The sequence below is a fragment of the Lissotriton helveticus genome, chromosome 10 (assembly GCF_964261635.1).
Source record: "Lissotriton helveticus chromosome 10, aLisHel1.1, whole genome shotgun sequence".
Classification (NCBI taxonomy): domain Eukaryota; kingdom Metazoa; phylum Chordata; class Amphibia; order Caudata; family Salamandridae; genus Lissotriton; species Lissotriton helveticus.
The window spans coordinates 27,612,956-27,633,145 of record NC_136071.1 but is presented as its reverse complement, the minus strand read 5'-3'; the positions used below and the strand labels follow the sequence as shown (position 1 = coordinate 27,633,145).

Genomic DNA, 20,190 nt, shown 5'->3' with positions numbered 1-20,190 from the left:
GTTTGTTCTTTTGCACATGGATATCTTTGCCTTCTTTTAGAAACAGCCTCAGCCAGAACAACAGAGTTCGATCCTAAACGTTTTCTAATTTATTTTGAGTATGTTTAGCCACCATTATTGTTTGTAACAGAGACTCTTTTGCTCCTTCAAGCACACGGAATTTTGTCTTCTCTTAGGAACGCCCTCATTGTTGTTATGTCACTCTTATTTCGCCATGTATGCCATTTTAATGCACTTTATCACCACACGTGATTTCGGTTTGTATGTATTCTGTAAATTGTCACATCATTATGTTTTCTTTTACACCATAGGGTTTCCACCAAGTATGGGTGTCTTTTCCCGCGAATTTACACCGTTAGGTTTTTTAGATTCAGATCATTCAGCCTTCTCCCAATTTCTGTTACACACCATTATTTTTCTCTACCAGTATTTTGTTTCATTTACCATCATTGCTTATTGTTTTCAAATTTTATGTCCTTCTCAGCCCTGAAGAGTCATATCTTCACACGATGTGACGAAACACGTGTCGGCTTGCTTTATTTTCGAATGTACTGATCAAGACTGAACTATAAATCACTCCTCATGCACTGCTGGATCTCGACTTTTTATTACACTCTTCCAATGAATGTACCTAACTGTTTGGTTTTTACCCATCACCCTAAACGTGTGCACAGGACCTATGTTTGTATCCATCAAGTTAAACATCAAGATCCCATGCGCCATATACGCCAATCCTGACATTTAAATGTGTCTGAAGGCATGATGCGTGCATGGCTGATTATTGGCCTTTCATTGGCTAGATCTTTACCTCCTGCCAGAAAAAATCATAATCCTTTGGAGTTTACCTCTCAGAGTTAGTTTCTTGGGGTACTGCTGGAGAAGTGTAATAACCTGTCGGCCTTGCATAAAGAGGCTTGCTCCCAGGATTTTTTTTTAGAGGCATCATAACTATATGTGTGCAAAATTAACGTAATTATGCAAAATTAGAAGGATGTGTTTTGCATCAATAAAAATGCAAACAGTCAAAAGCACATAAACTCCAGCCTCCCCCCCCCCCCCCCCCCCCCGCCCCCTCGAGCCCGTTGCCGCCCCCTCCCGGAGGCGGACTCTTCTCTCTCTTAGAGGAGCACCTCCCGGGCGGTGGTGCAATGCAATCTTTGGTTCTCTGACAGCAGCAGCAGCAGCTCTCGTCTTCCTCCTCTGGCTCCATCATCATCCCCACGGCCGCCATGGATGAAGAGTATGACGTCATAGTGCTGGGCACCGGCCTGACGGTGAGTGAACCCCCCTCCCCCCATCTTAGCGGAGCCCCCCGACTATTGTACTTTGTACGCCTTTGTTACTTGCACACGTCACTTTTTCCTCCTGTAATGTACCGTTTGCTACCTCTTGTATTTTGTTTGCTCACAGTTGTCACTTTTGTCTCATGTAACTTAACGTTTGCTTTTGTAATTTGTTCACTTGTAGTTTACTCCTCATGTATCATTACTGTTCCTATTGTGAAGCGCTCTGACACCTTAGGGTAAAGTCCGCCCTATATAAAAACGCCTAAAATAAAATAAATACAATTAAAAAATTTTTTTAAAAATGGCATAATCATGGCATCTTTGTCCCTCCTGGTTTGTTCATGCCCCCACCCCCGATGAATCATTGCAGGTTCATGCCCTTAAACAGCTGTGGGTATACTTTCATGATCTATCTACCCACCCGCCCATGTGTTGATGGAATATCTGTGCATAGAATGTTCACATCTGCCCCCAGGGACATGGTTTGAGCCCCTTAAGTCCTGATTGCACCCATGCCTCCCTGACATGCTGAATGCCCCCATTTTGGTGTGTCTCTCTGTGTGACTCCAGTGTGTGGATCTATTTGAGGCGGTATACTTGTGTTTGTATGTGGTGTCTCAGGCTGTCTGACTCCAGTGTGTGGATCTATTTGAGGTTGTATACATGTGTGTGTGGTGTCTCAGTCTGTGTGACTCCAGTGTGTGGATCTATTTGAGGTTGTATACATGTGTGTGTGGTGTCTCAGGCTGTCTGACTCCAGTGTGTGGATCTATTTGAGGTTGTATACATGTGTGTGTGGTGTCTCAGTCTGTGTGACTCCAGTGTGTGGATCTATTTGAGGTTGTATACATGTGTGTGTGGTGTCTCAGGCTGTCTGACTCCAGTGTGTGGATCTATTTGAGGTTGTTGTATACATGTGTGTGTGGTGTCTCAGTCTGTGTGACTCCAGTGTGTGGATCTATTTGAGGTTGTTTACATGTGTGTGTGGTGTCTCAGTCTGTGTGACTCCAGTGTGTAGATCTATTTGAGGCTGTATACATGTGTGTGTGGTGTCTCAGTCTGTGTGACTCCAGTGTGTGGATCTATTTGAGGTTGTATACATGTGTGTGTGGTGTCTCAGGCTGTCTGACTCCAGTGTGTGGATCTATTTGAGGTTGTATACATGTGTGTGTGGTGTCTCAGTCTGTGTGACTCAAGTGTGTGGATCTATTTGAGGTTGTGTACATGTGTGTGTGGTGTCTCAGTCTGTGTGACTCCAGTGTGTGGATCTATTTGAGGTTGTGTACATGTGTGTGTGGTGTCTCAGTCTGTGTGACTCCAGTGTGTGGATCTATTTAAGGCTGTATACATGTGTGTGGTGTCTCAGTCTGTCTGACTCCAGTGTGTGGATCTATTTGAGGTTGTACACATGTGTGTGTGGTGTCTCAGTCTGTCTGACTCCAGTGTGTGGATCTATTTGAGGCTGTATACTTGTGTTTGTGTGTGGTGTCTGTCTGTGTGACTCCAGTGTGGGTGTATTTGAGTTTTTTACATGTGTGTGTGGTGTTTCAGTCTGTCTGACCCCAGTGTGTATCTATTTGAGGTTGTTTACATGTGTGTGTGGTGTTTCAGTCTGTCTGACCCCAGTGTGTATCTATTTGAGGTTGTTTACATGTGTGTGTGGTGTTTCAGTCTGTCTGACCCCAGTTTGTATCTATTTGCGGTTGTTTACATGCATGTGTGGTGTCTCAGTCTTTGTGACTCCAGTGTGTGGATCTATTTAAGGCTGTATACATGTGTGTGTGGTGTCTCAGTCTGTGTGACTCAAGTGTGTGAATCTATTTGAGGTTGTTTACATGTGTGTGTGGTGTCTCAGTCTGTGTGACTCCAGTGTGTGGATCTATTTGAGGCTGTACACATGTGTGTGGTGTCTCAGTCTGTGTGACTCCAGTGTGTGGATCTATTTGAGGCTGTACACATGTGTGTGGTGTCTCAGTCTGTGTGACTCCAGTGTGTTGATCTATTTGAGGCTGTACACATGTGTGTGGTGTCTCAGTCTGTGTGACTCCAGTGTGTGGATCTATTTGAGGCTGTACACATGTGTGTGGTGTCTCAGTCTGTGTGACTCCAGTGTGTGGATCTATTTGAGGCTGTACACATGTGTGTGGTGTCTCAGTCTGTGTGACTCCAGTGTGTTGATCTATTTGAGGCTGTATACATGTGTGTGTGGTGTCTCAGTCTGTGTGACTCCGGTGTGTGGATCTATTTGAGGCTGTATACATGTGTGTGTGGTGTCTCAGTCTTTGTGACTCCCGTGTGTGGATCTATATGAGGTTGTTTACATGTGTGTGTGGTGTCTCAGTCTGTGTGACTCCAGTGTGTGGATCTATTTGAGGTTGTATACATGTGTGTGTGGTGTCTCAGTCTGTGTGACTCCAGTGTGTGGATCTATTTAAGGCTGTATACATGTGTGTGGTGTCTCAGTCCGTGCTGTGTGACTCCAGTGTGTGGATCCATTTGAGGCTGTATACTTGTGTTTGTGTGCGGTGTCTCAGCCTGTGTGACTCCAGTATGTGGATCTATTTGAGGTTGTTTACATGTGTGTGTGGTGTCTCAGTCTGTGTGACTCCAGTGTGTGGATCTATTTGAGGTTGTATACATGTGTGTGTGGTGTCTCAGTCTGTGTGACTCCAGTGTGTGGATCTATTTGGGGCTGTATACATGTGTGTGTGGTGTCTCAGTCTGTGTGACTCAAGTGTGTGAATCTATTTGAAGTTTTGTACATGTGTGTGTTGTGTCTCAGTCTGTGTGACTCCAGTGTGTGGATCTATTTAAGGCTGTATACATGTGTGTGGTGTCTCAGTCCGTGCTATGTGACTCCAGTGTGTGGATCTATTTAAGGCTGTATACATGTGTGTGGTGTCTCAGCCTGTGTGACTCCAGTGTGTGGATCTATTTGAGGTTGTTTACATGTGTGTGTGGTGTCTCAGTCTGTGTGACTCCAGTGTGTGGATCTATTTGAGGTTGTTTACATGTGTGTGTGGTGTCTCAGTCTGTGTGACTCCAGTGTGTGGATCTATTTGAGGTTGTATGCATGTGTGTGTGGTGTCTCAGTCTGTGTGACTCCAGTATGTGGATCTATTTGAGGTTGTTTACATGTGTGTGTGGTGTCTCAGTCTGTGTGACTCCAGTGTGTGGATCTATTTGAGGTTGTATACATGTGTGTGTGGTGTCTCAGTCTGTGTGACTCAAGTGTGTGAATCTATTTGAAGTTTTGTACATGTGTGTGTTGTGTCTCAGTCTGTGTGACTCCAGTGTGTGAATCTATTTGAGGTTGTTTACATGTGTGTATGGTGTCTCAGTCTGTGTGACTCCAGTGTGTGGATCTATTTGAGGCTGTACACATGTGTGTGGTGTCTCAGTCTGTGTGACTCCAGTGTGTGAATCTATTTGAAGTTTTGTACATGTGTGTGTTGTGTCACAGTCTGTGTGACTCCAGTGTGTGGATCTATTTGAGGTTGTTTACATGTGTGTGTGGTGTCTCAGTCTGTGTGACTCCAGTGTGTGGATCTATTTAAGGCTGTATACATGTGTGTGTGGTGTCTCAGTCTGTGTGACTCCAGTGTGTGAATCTATTTGAAGTTTTGTACATGTGTGTGTTGTGTCACAGTCTGTGTGACTCCAGTGTGTGGATCTATTTGAGGTTGTATACATGTGTGTGTGGTGTCTCAGTCTGTGTGACTCAAGTGTGTGAATCTATTTGAGGCTGTATACATGTGTGTGTGGTGTCTCAGTCTGTGTGACTCCAGTGTGGATCTATTTGAGGTTGTATACATGTGTGTGTGGTGTCTCCGTCTGTGTGACTCCAGTGTGTGGATCTATTTGAGGTTGTTTACATGTGTGTGTGGTGTCTCCGTCTGTGTGACTCCAGTGTGTGGATCTATTTGAGGTTGTTTACATGTGTGTGTGGTGTCTCAGTCTGTGTGACTCCAGTGTGTAGATCTATTTGAGGCTGTATACATGTGTGTGTGGTGTCTGTCTGTGTGACTCCAGTGTGTGGATCTATTTGAGGCTGTATACATGTGTGTGTGGTGTCTCAGTCTGTGTGACTCCAGTGTGGATCTATTTGAGGTTGTATACATGTGTGTGTGGTGTCTCCGTCTGTGTGACTCCAGTGTGTGGATCTATTTGAGGTTGTTTACATGTGTGTGTGGTGTCTCAGTCTGTGTGACTCCAGTGTGTGGATCTATTTGAGGTTGTTTACATGTGTGTGTGGTGTCTCAGTCTGTGTGACTCCAGTGTGTGGATCTATTTGAGGCTGTATACATGTGTGTGTGGTGTCTCCGTCTGTGTGACTCCAGTGTGTGGATCTATTTGAGGTTGTTTACATGTGTGTGTGGTGTCTCAGTCTGTGTGACTCCAGTGTGTGGATCTATTTGAGGCTGTATACATGTGTGTGTGGTGTCTCAGTCTGTGTGACTCCAGTGTGTGGATCTATTTGAGGTTGTATACATGTGTGTGTGGTGTCTCAGTCTGTGTGACTCCAGTGTGTGGATCTATTTGAGGTTGTATACATGTGTGTGTGTGGTGTCTCCGTCTGTGTGACTCCAGTGTGTGGATCTATTTGAGGTTGTTTACATGTGTGTGTGGTGTCTCAGTCTGTGTGACTCCAGTGTGTAGATCTATTAGAGGCTGTATTCTTGTGTTTTTGTGTGGTGTCTTAGTCTGTATGACTCCAGTGAAGGCGGGAGCCGCTTAACATGGTTAGTATTTGCTCATGTACGAGTGCGCATTGCTGCTGATTATCTTGTTTCCTTTCCTGCATGTTTTGAAGAGAATTGGGCTTGGAGTTGTGGCCTGCTGAGGGTGATTGTGGTTGGTGGATATAGTTGTATGTGTGGGTGCATGCGTTGACTTCAGCGAGGTTGAGCAGTATAGACACAGGGGGGCAGATTAACAAGCCCATTGCGCCTCTTTTGCGCCGCCGTTGTGTCACTTTTGTGACGCAGCGGTGGCGCAAAAGATGCACCATGGTTCGATGTATTAACATCGTGCCACATCTGGGAGATGCGGCACGTTGTAAAGCCCTGCGTTGTAAGGAGGCGTTCATGCACAGGGAGGGGTTTGGGGGGGTGGAGGGGGGGGCGTTCCTGCGCAGAAACGCCCCCCAAAAGTGGCTGAGTGAACTCTACAAGATTTCACTCAGTCACTTTTAGCCCAATACTGCGTCAAAACCCTGCGCCTGCTTTAAGCAGGCGTAAGGCTTGAGGCAGCAGTGAAAGAGTAGGACCTCCCCCCCCCCCCCCCAGAGCATTGCTGGAGCAGCTCCAGCAATGCACCACCTTTACGGCACAGATGCGTGACGCATCTGTGCCGTTTTGGCCCCAAGGTGCGCCGCATTGTAAATGAAGCGCATCGTGGGTGACAGAGCTGCGGCGCACAATTACTGGCGCATCCCTGCTAATTTGCATGGATGCGCCTGTAATTTGTAAATCTGCCCCAGGATATTTTTGCATCTCTCAACCTCTGTGACACTGAAAGCCTGATATGTTCCTCCTTCCACCTGCTACATTTCCAGGGATGGTCCATTCAACATCTGGTCCACAGAAGGCCCCTCCACAGTAAAAATAAATAAAACGCCTCTCTTTCATTGTTAGCTGATAAATAATTTCTACATTCATTGCTGGCTCCTAACTCATCTCTCTTAGAGACTCACATGACTGCCATCCATACAGCATGGAGAATGCCTGACTGGCCAATGTCTATAAAAAGTAAGGTGGCCTTTTGTTTACTTCTCGGTCAACCTTGCCAGCATCGTCATGATAGTGTCACATGCTTACTGATGCTGGGCTGTGGTTTGTGTTTACTGACTTTGGCCATGAATTTGTGCAGAATACCAGCCTGTTCTTGCTGGCATCAGCCAGTATGTCTGGTGTGATGCCAGTGTGCACTTGCTGCTGTTGCTCTATCATAATGGATGGATTTCCATGCTGTTGTACCTGATGTTGATCTGGGTATGGTTAGATGGAAAACCTGCTCTTTGCTGGCACCAGTCTGTGGCTTTGGTTATAATTGGATACAAGTGAAATTTTAGCTTTCACATAATTCGTAATACAGCATTACTTGAAATTGGAACATTATTAAATTTGTCAAGTTGTGCCTCTAGAAAAATTATCCTGCAGAAATGTATTTTACAAGAAACGTCTTTCACAAAATGTAGCAAGTTTAAAAAAAATCCTAATGATTGTTCACTCATTTTGTGGAGGGATAAATCTTGAAAACTCCCTTTCGCTGGGTAAAGTAGACTACAAAATGCTGCCTTGCCATATCTTATACTGTCAAAATAAGCAGAGAAAGGTATGGATTTTTGACCCCGTTGGCTGAGAAAATAAAATTGCCAAAATGTATTGTGCTGCATTATCTTCCAACAAAAATATGAAAACTCCGATGTACGCTATGTAGGGGATTCCATTTATTATTCAGTTGTAGAACAACGTAAACAAATTATTTTATCTTTCAAATGCAATCTGGTTGTTTTTTCTTCTCAGAAAGTTGAAAATCATCCATTTTTTATAGTATTTTCAAAAATGTTAAAATCTTATCCCAACTTTAAGACAAAGTTGAAAACCCTGTAAAATAACAAGGAATAACACGCTGAGAACCAGTTTATGATTTTCGACATAATCGTTTGGAGAAAAAAACCTCTTGTAAAATAGTTGTTTTTTCTCTTCACTGACAGTACTTGGGTGGGAAAAAAATCCTCCATCAAAAATATGCCTTCATTTTTTAAGTATTAAAGGTAGCAAAATAGAGACCTCTGAAATTTGAAACTGATATCTGCCATTTTGGACACTAAGAAAGTATTCATTGAGTATAATGAGGCAAATGGCAATAGACAACTTTACTAAAATAGCACATAAAGCCTTGATATTGAACCTATAGCAAAAGTTGCATCAGTTTACTGACCAATCAAATTTCAAAATTAAAAGGTGCAGGTCCAAGTAATTTAGAAATGCATGATACTACTGGTGACTTTTAACATAGGTAGTGGCGAAACTATGAAAACAACTTCTGCGGGACCATTCCAAAATATTTGATATCTCACAGACAGCACCAGGGAACCCCAGAAATGCAAAATAAAGGCCTTTTTCAAAGGATTGCTATATTATTTCATTGAAAACCCTGCAAAACTCCATGGAACAATTCTGCAGAAAGTGCCACTGAGCGTCACCTCATAAAAAGCCATATCCTTGCATTGGGATTTAAATGTTATGGGTCCAAAAGTTTGTGGAAAAAAGTGAACTAACGTTGCTAATTGATGTACAATTATGTACCAGATTTCAGGTATATAGATGCATTTCCTAAGAATATTAATCTGGTGACTATAAAACAATGAAAATATTTAAGATTTTTTAAGCACACATTTTGTTACATTTGCAGACGTCAAAGTGCCCAGTTTAATAAACCCCTCTTTAGAATGACATGCTGCTCTTGGCTGCATCTGAGTTGGACTGGAATGTCATTTATTGTTCGATAATGAGTTTTGTTTGAATCCTCCTATGTTCTTGTCGTGATCGGCTATTATTGCAATAAAGGTGCTGTATGTTAGAGTCATCCCGTTCTTGTTCACGTTGGAGATTTGGTTGGACTGCTCGTACTTTTAATGTTAGCGTTGGCTGGAGAGTAGGGTTTTAACGTCTCTCTGTTTTGCTGTCATTGATGAGTTTTGTCTGAATCCTCCTATGTTCTTGTCAGTGATCGACTATTATTGCAATAAGGGGATGTATGTTGGAGTCATCCGGTTCTTGTTCACCTTGGAGAGTGGGTTGGACTGCTCGTACTTTTAATGTTAGCGTTGTCTGGAGAGTAGGGTTTGAACGTCGCTCTGTTTTGCTATCATTGATGAGTTTTGTCTGAATCCTCCTATGTTCTTGTCGTGATCGGCTATTATTGCAATAAAGGTGCTGTATGTTAGAGTCATCCCTTTATTGTTCACCTTGGAGAGTGGGTTGGACTGCTCGTACTTTTAATGTTAGCGTTGGCTAGAGAGTAGGGTTTTAACGTCTCTCTGTTTTGCTGTCATTGATGAGTTTTGTCTGAATCCTCCTATGTTCTTGTCAGTGATCGACTATTATTGCAATAAGGGGATGTATGTTGGAGTCACCCGGTTCTTGTTCACCTTGGAGAGTTGGTTGGACTGCTCGTACTTTTAATGTTAGCGTTGTCTGGAGAGTAGGGTTTGAACGTCGCTCTGTTTTGCTATCATTGATGAGTTTTGTCTGAACCCTCCTATGTTCTTGTCGTGATCGGCTTTTATTGCAATAAAGGTGCTGTATGTTAGAGTCATCCCTTTATTGTTCACCTTGGAGAGTGGGTTGGACTGCTCGTACTTTTAATGTTAGCGTTGGCTAGAGAGTAGGGTTTTAACGTCTCTCTGTTTTGCTGTCATTGATGAGTTTTGTCTGAATCCTCCTATGTTCTTGTCAGTGATCGACTATTATTGCAATAAGGGGATGTATGTTGGAGTCACCCGGTTCTTGTTCACCTTGGAGAGTTGGTTGGACTGCTCGTACTTTTAATGTTAGCGTTGTCTGGAGAGTAGGGTTTGAACGTCGCTCTGTTTTGCTATCATTGATGAGTTTTGTCTGAATCCTCCTATGTTCTTGTCGTGATCGGCTTTTATTGCAATAAGGGTGCTGTATGTTAGAGTCATCCCTTTCTTGTTCACCTTGGAGAGTGGGTTGGACTGCTCGTACTTTTAATGTTAGCGTGGGCTGGAGAGTAGGGTTTTAACGTCTCTCTGTTTTGCTGTCATTGATGAGTTTTGTCTGAATTCTCCTATGTTCTTGTCAGTAATCGACTAGTATTGCAATAAGGGGATGTATGTTGGAGTCACCCGGTTCTTGTTCACCTTGGAGAGTTGGTTGGACTGCTCGTACTTTTAATGTTAGCGTTGTCTGGAGAGTAGGGTTTGAACGTCGCTCTGTTTTGCTGTCATTGATGAGTTTTGTCTGAACCCTACCATGTTCCTGCGAGTGTTGGTCAATGGATATCATTAGATTGCTGAATGTTCTTCCTGCTGTTGGGCACCTCTGGTTGGCATGCCATCCTGTTCTTGTAAACATTGTCCATTGTTTGAATGCCTGATCTTCTCTTGTTATGTTGGTCAGAGAGTAGGGTTTAAATGGCAGACTGGTTCTGTTGGTTCTAAGCCCTTAATATCATTTAAAAATCTATCTGTCTTTTCATGCTGATGCCAGTCAGTCAACTCACTGTGGCACCTACCGCCGATACTGGAAAACCCTCGGCTTCTCGGTTGATCTTCATTGGACCTTCGAACCCCGCTCGTCCTTTCATTGCCTGCACGTATCTAAGCGCTGTGGCAAAAACCCTGTAAAAGGCTTAGCCTTTGCGGTTGGACATCTTGGTTGGAATGATTTTCTGTGGGTGGTAGAGGTGGGTTTGTGTTTCCAACAGTGTGGGACATCGAGGCGTGCACTGCCACAGATCTCCTTCCGTACTCGACTCATCACAAACCCTAACTTCGTCCTCTGCTTTCTCTCTTTCCGTCAGGAATGCATCTTGTCGGGCATCTTGTCTATGAATGGGAAGAAGGTACTTACCATGGACAGGAATCCTCACTACGGTGGCGAGAGCTCGTCCATCACCCCTCTGGAGAAGGTAAGAGCATAACCTGTACACAGCAGGGACTGCGTGTTGCGCAACGAGACATCGCTAGAAGAGCCTTCCTTGTGGACACCACAGCTGGGAGAGTGCGGTGCACAGCGAGGAGGGCTTGATATCTCAAGGAGACCCTTCCTTGTGGACACCACAGCGGAGAGAACACGGTTCTGGGGCTAAGAAGGGTTGACCACCACTGTACGACAGGGAGAGTGTGTGGCTGCGCATTAATATGCGTTAATGGCAGGAATAGCACTAGAAGAGCCTTGTCTTTACGACAGGGAGAGTGTGATGTCATTTTCCTCTTAACAATAAAGCAGACTAAATGATGATCTACATTTGCTGTGGTTTAATACTATTGCACTGAATTCACTCTGAAAGGTGGGTCAAGGCTTTAATTTTAGATTTTTTGGGAGCCAACTCGTTGCCTATTGCCAATCCTAGCCATAAACCTTTTCACCAAGTACTGACTGCTGGCGATATTCTGAAGGCAACATGTGTGTATGTATGTATACCTGTGGTATTTGTGTCGCAGGAACCGGGCATAAAAGAAGCAAAGCGCTGTCGAGGGGTAAAATCAAGGATACAGTCAACGAGCGGTGTGTAGATCCTGTCTTCCTTGTAACGACAGGACCTGGTGAGTGCCATTGACAGACAAGACACTCACCCGATCTTACACAGTTTGGTAACCGTATCATGAAACTAACTACTTTGTGGTGAGATTGTCCTCTGTTGGTAAATGTTGCTCCCCTCTTCTTATATTTGACTTCCATGGTTCCACCTTGTTTGTGCTGCAGCTGCAGCGCATCCAAGGGTAGGTTGATTCAATTCTACCCTCAGTAATGATTTTCTGGTTTAGGCACCATCTATGGTGGTGTTTCACCATCACTTACACCTTGCTACCGCCCCTCTGCAAGCTATCAATCCATCACTATATTAGAACAAATCTCCTGTGATTAAAGCACAAGGGACTGAGTTCATAAGACCAGAGGTACAAGTAGCTGTATATTCTACTTCAGCGAAAGGGTTAGGAGTTGCTGATCAAGGTAACACCTCGCAAGGAACGGAAAGAGCGAGTATATATCTTAATACCGAAACAAGACTAAATACTACAACCGATTCTGCACTTGAGTTAAAAGTGTATCCGGAATCATCGATTCCAGATGACATGTTCCTTTATTGGCAAGAGGAGGGTACTTGGTGACATTAGACCTCCTGATGTCTACTTTCAGATTACAGTTCACTCACAATTCAGAGAATTGACTTTCTGGATAAAGTCTGCTCAAAGATTGTTTACTAAGTCTTTAGTGGCAGGAACCATGCATCGAAGGTGACCAAGCATTCCGTTGCAACGGGCTTTTCAAAGGAAACTTATTTCAATAATGCTGAGCCAGCATGTATCCGACTGATATATTTGTTGCAATTCACAGTCAACATGAAGACATCAACCCTTCACTCTATCCCAGCGAGAACCATTATTGGCGCATAGTTGACCACAAATACAGCTATGGCTGTATCAACCTAACAGAACACTGGCATTTCATAACAAGTACCGATGTCTCAGCCTAGGAGGACGAACTGTGATGAAATGTTGGGAGTGACGGCGTCTGCAAACATCTGACTTGACCTGTACTAGTGGTCTCAATACTGGAGACGCGAGGAGGCTCGTGGTTGTACAAACCAGGATGCAAAGAAAAGTATGGTGGTGAACACAAGAAAACACAACATTGAGCAAATTGTTCACATACCCGGTCCCCCCGTCACCATAACATAGTACCATCATGGCAACACTCCCCACCCCCAAGCACATAGCATGCATGCAAATAAATACACACCACACAGATTTTGTTATTGGGAAAAACTGCTGCAGTTTTATTACATACAATGTTATGTAATATGGTGGGTTATCTTACGGGCGATCCAAGGGCAGGCAGCATACTCGCCACCTGCCCGCCGGATGAGCTAAGCAGCCCTGGGGCGAAGCCCATCTGTGCTGCCCCTTCTGGTGATCCTCTTCCCGGATCACGTGACACCTGGTCCTTTATTACTCACAGCCCTTTCAGGGCGGAGCGTAGCAAGGCAAGCCCCCGGTTGTTCAGGCCCACAACCGCCCGAAGGACTAGCGGTGCGCCGACACGGTTTCCAGGAACCTCCCATGAGGCTCCTGGGCTCTACCTCTGGCACCCCTATGTGCCGTGAAGAGGTACCCTTCTGTACCCATTTGCTTCCAGGTTGCCCTGTAACTCCACCTGCAACGAAAAAAGTACAAGATTACAACATTCTCACCATACTTCCTACCACCATCCACGCCGGGTAAGCAGTAGGGTGGGAGACGGGGTGTCCCGCGAGGCAGCAGCTGCGGCGTGTCCGGTGCGACGGCAAATAGGTCGTCAGCGTGGTGAGGGGGACCTATATACCCCTCACCCCACCTCGTGCACCGGATGACGCGGCACCGCCCATGCCCAAGAGGGGGACTCCACCAGAGTCCCTGCCCCCTCAGGAGGAGGGGGGGGTGGGGTGCCCGATGCCACTAGAGGGCCGCCTTCTTGAGTGGCCTCCTGCGGTGGGGTCGGGCAGCCGCAGATACATCACTCACGGTATGAGGTGCACGTATGAGCCAACTATAAGTCGGAGGAAATTGGTATAAGCTGATGTGATCAAGCACATACATGCCTTAGAATTAGACACTGTGTTGATAGCAGCAACAGCTTTCCAAAGCCAATACAGGGGAAAGTTACAGAATGCAAATAGACACTACCACGCGGACGTTGTGCACAAACAAGCAAGACTGTCTCGAGGCATTTGGCAAGGGCCATTCAACATCACATTTCACTGGCGGCACATCAATTGCCTGGAGCACACAATTCAGAGGCAGATGCTCTGAGCAAACACGACATTCTGGCAGGTTTTACAAGTGGGAAATAGGTGGTACACCAGCCAGTCTTAGAAATGTATTGTTATGATGAATTAAATCCTCAACAATACAACAACGCCCATCAAATGTATATACAAATAAAAGGTACATTATGATCGTTACAAAAAATACATCTCAATGAGACAACAATGCTTTGCCATAATTCTCTTTCACTGCCCCCTTCGACAAGAGTTGAACATTTTTATTTATTATCTTGGAATATGGGACTGTCTGGTCCCAAAGCTGTTTTTGTGGGTGTTTGTTAAGGGCGATCACTTCCTTTCTTACCCTCATCAAGGAGAAATTCCTCCACAAACACCTAAACTCTAGATTAGTTCATCACTGTTGTAGGAGGACCCTAGGGGGAAAGATTCTTAAAGTGCTAATGTTACTGCTTGTCTGTATTCTAAGTCTGACTCAGACATCCATACTAATATAATAAAGAGAGAGCCCAAACCTTTGAGGCGGGTAATCTCAGGAACCACAGCACCAATCACAACACCCAATACAGCGTTGGAAAGGGCAGTTGCAGCAGAAGGACATAGGCTATACAGACGCCCACCATATACATTTAAAAGGTAAAAGAACCGTGCCAGCAAAGTGGTCCCTTGTGGACGTGTCTGCGTTGTGCTGTGGGCGTGTGCTGGGGGCGTGACAAATGCTGGGGGCGTGTGGTATGTTCCGCCCTTCATGCCATGTCTCCTATCGTGTGCTGTGGGCATGTGCTGGGGGCGTGGGCGTGTGCGGGGCGCGGGATTACGGAAAAAAGCGAGCGTTGTGCCCAATATTTCATTGTTTTTTCTTCCCAGGTTCTGTACATTCCAGCTCCGGGTGTCCATCCTGCTCCCTTTAAATACCCCTGCACCCCATAATCATAACCCACCCTTACTCCTTAAAATACCCCAACACCCTTAAACACTAAACCATCTTAACCCTATAAATATACCCTGTACCCCAAAACCCAAACCTATCCCTAAACCCTAAAAATACCCATGTACCCCAAAACCCAAACCTAGCCCTGAACCCTATAAATACCCCTGTACCTCAAAACCCAATCCTACCCCTGAACCCTAAAAATACCCCTGTACCCCAAAACCCAAACCTAGCCCTGAACCCTAAAAATACCTCTGTACCCCAAACCCCAAACCTACCCCTGAACCCTAAAATACCCCTGTACACCAAAACCCAAACCTAGCCCTGAACCCTTAAAATACCCCTGTACCCCAAAACCCAAACCTACTCCTGAACCCTAAAAATACCCCTGTACCCCAAAACCCAAACCTAGCCCTGAACCATAAAAATAACCCTGTACCCCAAAACCCAAACCTGCCCCATAACCCTAAAATACCCCTGTACACCAAAAGCCAAACCTAGCCCTGAACCCTAAAAATACCCCTGTACCCCAAAATCCAAATCTAGCCCTGAACCCTTAAAATACCACTGTACCCCAAAACCCAAACCTAGCCCTGAACCCTAAAAATACCCCTGTACTCCAAAACCCATACCTATCCCTAAACCCTAAAACTACCCCTGTACCCCATAACTCAAAACTATCTCTGAACCCTTAAAATACCCAAACACCCCAAAACATATATCTCAGTACCCCAAAACATATACCCCTATACCCATACTTACCTTATACAAACATTTTTTTAAAAAACATGCTTTTATCATTCATGCATTTACAACGAATTTCGTTGTAAATGTATGCATGGTAAAAGCATATAAAATGTAATGCCATGTGTTATAATGGCATTGCGGAGTCATGGTACTTTCGTAATGAAAGTATGCGAAGTGATGGTATGCGGAAAGAAAGTTGCGGAATAATGGGTGTTTACCCTCCCCCGGTAAGTACATTGGTGGCACGGCGGCCCACATCTCCAGCAACATACTCATATTTTTTCACCACCGATTTGAAAAATGCACAGGTCTCTCTCATTGATGGCCAGCACCGACATACACTTTTAGACACACCTCCCGCCACAAGTTCTAGAATTGCGAACTTTAGAGCTGGGGAGCTACGTTCGAATCTCGGCATCAGCTCAACATCCTGTGATTCCAGGCAAATCGCTTTGTCTCCCTGTGCCTACCACAAATGAATGTGTTCTTCTGTAATGTAAATTGTGCTCATGCCATGTTGTCGAGTTCGCGCTATATAATATTGCAAGGAAAAATAAAGGAGGGAAACTCGAGTTCACACACTACTGAACGCGCAATCTTAGGTGCATCAGCAGTGCACTGTGAATCGGAGCGTTTCACAGGCCTGTCACAGATAAGAAATGCTATAAAAACGAAATCCTACAAAACAATATAGTACTGGCCGGCAGCAATTCATACCCGACAACGTCGGGACAGGCTGCTAGTAACAAATATAAATGTACAACTTCTACCGAAAGAACATTAGAATTCGGAAAGATTTAACACTTTTTAGAAATCCAAGTCAGGATGTGTTGAGATCCAGGAAGGTGAACCCAAGCTGAAATTGTACCTTTTGTAAGATCACTCCATCAGGTCCCTGTTCTCTCTCTGATATCTATAAGTTCTCCAATCTGTAGTTTTTTTCATTTTTACGCAGTTTCTTGCAGATAAATGTCAAGAGCTGCATTGTCCCTCTCGAGCTTTAATTCAATGACAAAAGAATCAACCAAAAGGAACATGGAAACTGAAACAAGGCGCAATCTAAGACATTCATATATATAGTCAATCAGGGACATGGAAATCTTCCATTTACGCGTGCTTTTGTGGGGCAGGCAACATGTCTAGAACTCTATGTCCATCTTGTTGAAATTCTAGTCAAGACCTATCGTATCATAGATCTGTTTGATTCAAGAGAAAACGCGAAATGCCAAAACATCGCTTTTTGCGTGGACCTTTCCACTGCTACCAGCAAGTCGAAGGATGATCAGGTGAAGAGTCACATGTATGACCATGCATGACACTACTTTCATCACAGTGGGTCTCACAAACATGTTACTCAGCTCTTATAGCAATGTTACCACAGATCACGTGCCGGCTTAGGCTTCTTCCACATAGACTGACGATGGGAAGCAGAAGGATTTATCACCCAAGAGTTTGGATTTAGTTTCTTGAGCCCAGAAGTCTAGGATTAAATTCCCACACATGAATCTGCCACAAAGAGATGTTTAGGTGATAAAATAGGCAAGAAAACCAGCATCAGAAGTGCAGCTCAGGAAAGTGGACGCATTTTGCTCTCTGGTGTAAAAACAATGGGTCTCATCCACAAACAACATTGAAAATGAAGGTCGTTCAAAGCCCCTTGTATCTACTAGACAATAAACACCTGGCATCCATCAGTCAAACCTCATTCAGTTGCAGAAGACTGGGGCAGTGAAATCAAGCCAGCCATTTGAACATTTGCAAGGGGGAGAAGACGTCTCCTTCACTTACAGTCCCAACGCCAACTTGGAACTTGTGTATCGTGTTTTTGGGGGTCTCGTGAAGTCTCCATTTGTACCAATGTGAAAAGCGACCTTGAAACACTTGACTAGAAAGACAGCACTTGTTATCGCTATTACTACTTTATATTGGTGGAGTGACATTGACTCCCAAATAATACAAGGACATTATCTAGAATTGCAAGAAGTTGAGGTAGCTTTGAAAACAAATGTAAAATGCATTCTCAAGGTATTGTAATTGCATTTGTATAGCGCTTACTACCCCTGATGAGGTGTCGTAGCGCTTTTCGGCGAGAAGCACGCTACTCCGGGACCCATAGAGGATTAGTGTTGAATAAGTATAGTGAAACATGCAAGTACATTTTAAGTGGTGGATAGGTTAGTCAGTTATTTGGATTCGGAAGGATAGCAGAAGGATAGAAGAGGAAACATTTTTGTATTTATACAGTGCTTCTTACCCATGATGGGGTGTTTTAGCGCTTCTTTTTTTTGAGTAGCACGCTACTCCGAAAACCCATAAAGGATTACTGGTAAATATTAGTAAGTTATTTGGAGTCAGAAGGATAGCGGAGGAATAGAAGGGAAGGAAAGGTTCGCATTTATATAGTGCTTGTTACCCCTGATGGGTGTTGAAGCGCTTTTCTGGCGAGTAGCAGGCTACTTCGGAACCCATAAAGGATCAGTGTTGAAAATAGGTATAGTGAAATATGAAGTAGTTTGAGTGGTGGATATGTTAGTCAGTTATTTAGATTGAGAAGGGTTGAGGAGGGGTAAAAAAGGGAAAAAGGTTTGCAGTTTGTAACCCTGAGATATTGAAATGTTTTGTTGGCCAAAGAGATAACAAATTGAATCACCCAGCGAGGATATGTTTGTCAGAAGGGGAGGCGGCCAAGGGTATCTGTTCCTGGTGCAGCAAGATGGAAGGGCACCTGGACAAGGTGTATAACTGACCAGGAGCAGGACCAGACCAGGAGAGCGTCACCAGGGATAAACTGGGTTAACAAGAATATATCAAGATCTGCTGAGCATAATCAAGGTAAGTCCCTATTTACTATTTTTTAATTTCACATTTAACTACACCATGCTTACCTTGCTTACCTTATTCAGCTGATGTAGTGGATTCCGTATTTGTGTCCTACGTTATAATGCATGCCTTGTAGAGCGAAAATACCGCTGAAATCCATGTCCACATGGCACATCAGAAGTGTGTTTGTGCTCAATGCAGGATACTAAACCAGTGAGAACCCACAACAATGCTCTCTGGATCACACTCCCCTCAAAGAAAGGGAACACCATTCTCCATGAAAACAATTAAACTGTGCCACTCCTTAGCAGGGAAAGCATCTGAGATGAAGCTAAAGTTACCTTCCACAAGGAAGGAAGGGGCAGTGTTCACATGTATGGTGGCTCCTCCATTAGGTGGAGAAGTGTGGCTCACTGGTTAGAGGCGGCAGACCCGTAAGCAGAGAACGGCCCGGGACCAGGGTTCGATTCCCGACGCGGCAGGGTCGTGGACCAGGGTCAGCGGACTCGATAATTCTCGCCTCGGTGCCTACTCTAGTCAGAAACCACACTCGGCAACTCTGGGCATCAGCTTGCCTCATCTTCACAACGGCCCCCCTAGACCGCCGGGGATGCTTGGTCGCACCTTAGAGATACCCATCAGGGACCATCTCTCAGGGTGAGCCAGGACGGGTTTCCCAGCGGTCGAAGCGTGGAGATACTCCTCCGGGAGTCGATTCCTAGCGCTATATAAACCCGCAATTAAATTAAATTAAATTAAATTAAATTAAATTAAATTAAATTAATGACATTTGAGAGCAGCAACGTGGTGACGTAGACGCACAGGAACAGGACTCACAGTCTAACAGGGAAGCGCAGGTAGGGCAGAGGACACTACTTCTGCCTCACACCCTCCTCTACAAGGGACACTGCTACTACATAGTTCATGCAAATCAAGGAAATCCAGGATAGCTTCACACTGCAAAATAAATAAGTTATTCTCTTGTAACAATAGTTTTGGGTGTTTGAAATCTTCTAGATTCACATGAGACTCTTCCACTGCCCTGGCGAAGAGCCGCGCACAGGAAAATGGGCCATTTGTATCAAGCAAAATTGCATTTGCAAATGCCGAAATTCGCAGAATTTCGGCTTTTGCGATGCAATTTTGCCAAATGGTATGTATTAAGGCAAAATAAGGAATCGCAAAATTTGCGATTCCTTATTTTGCAATTGCATTTAAGGATTTGCAAATTTTGCGATTCCTTAAATGCAATGTAAGAAGCACCAAAAAAGTGCAATTTGGTCTTAAGGAATCGCAAATTACCACCAACTTCAAGTTGGTGGTAATGTGCGATTTCTTTCACAAATGCACTTTTTGGCACTTGTAAAGGTGCCAAGTGGCGCACATACATGCCTTCACGACATGTATGTGCGCCATATGCGCACACATGTCGAATTCAGGGGTGCAGCAGGGTGTCCTTAAGACACCTTTGAAATTATTCTCAATTTGCGATTCTCAAATTGCGAATCGCAAATTGAGAATAACTTCCCATTCATTCCTATGGGCCTCCTGGCCCATAGAAATGAATGGGAAAGTATTTCTTAATTGCGATTCGCAATTTGCTAATCGCAATTAAGGAATATTAAAAAATCGCAAAAAAATTGTGATTTTTTACATACATCCTTATTTGCAATTCTCCAATAGCGATTTCTAAAAAATTGCTATTTGAGAATCGCAAATAAGGAGGTGATACACATGGCCCAATAATCTTTAACAGAACAAAACCCTTAGTGTGTGTACTGTAGAGGTAAAAAAGAACCTGGATATTGAGGCTGTGTACGTGGGCATTGTGGGCTTGCGTTCGAGGTCTAATGAGTCTTACAGGTGCCACCTGTGGTTTGCACCCAGAAT

At 44.3% G+C, this 20,190-nt stretch overlaps 1 protein-coding gene across 1 annotated transcript in view; it reads left to right on the top strand.

Annotated features, from left to right (window-relative positions):
• The first annotated feature begins 1,137 nt into the window (after window positions 1-1,137).
• LOC144785008 (rab GDP dissociation inhibitor alpha-like) overlaps window positions 1,138-20,190 on the top strand; it is a 47,856-nt gene continuing 28,803 nt past the window's right edge. Inside the window, exons 1-2 of the mRNA XM_078664127.1 lie at window positions 1,138-1,274; window positions 10,839-10,946. Coding sequence (XP_078520253.1) covers window positions 1,230-1,274; window positions 10,839-10,946 — 153 coding nt within the window. The 5' untranslated portion in view covers window positions 1,138-1,229. The remainder of the gene's footprint in view (window positions 1,275-10,838; window positions 10,947-20,190) is intronic.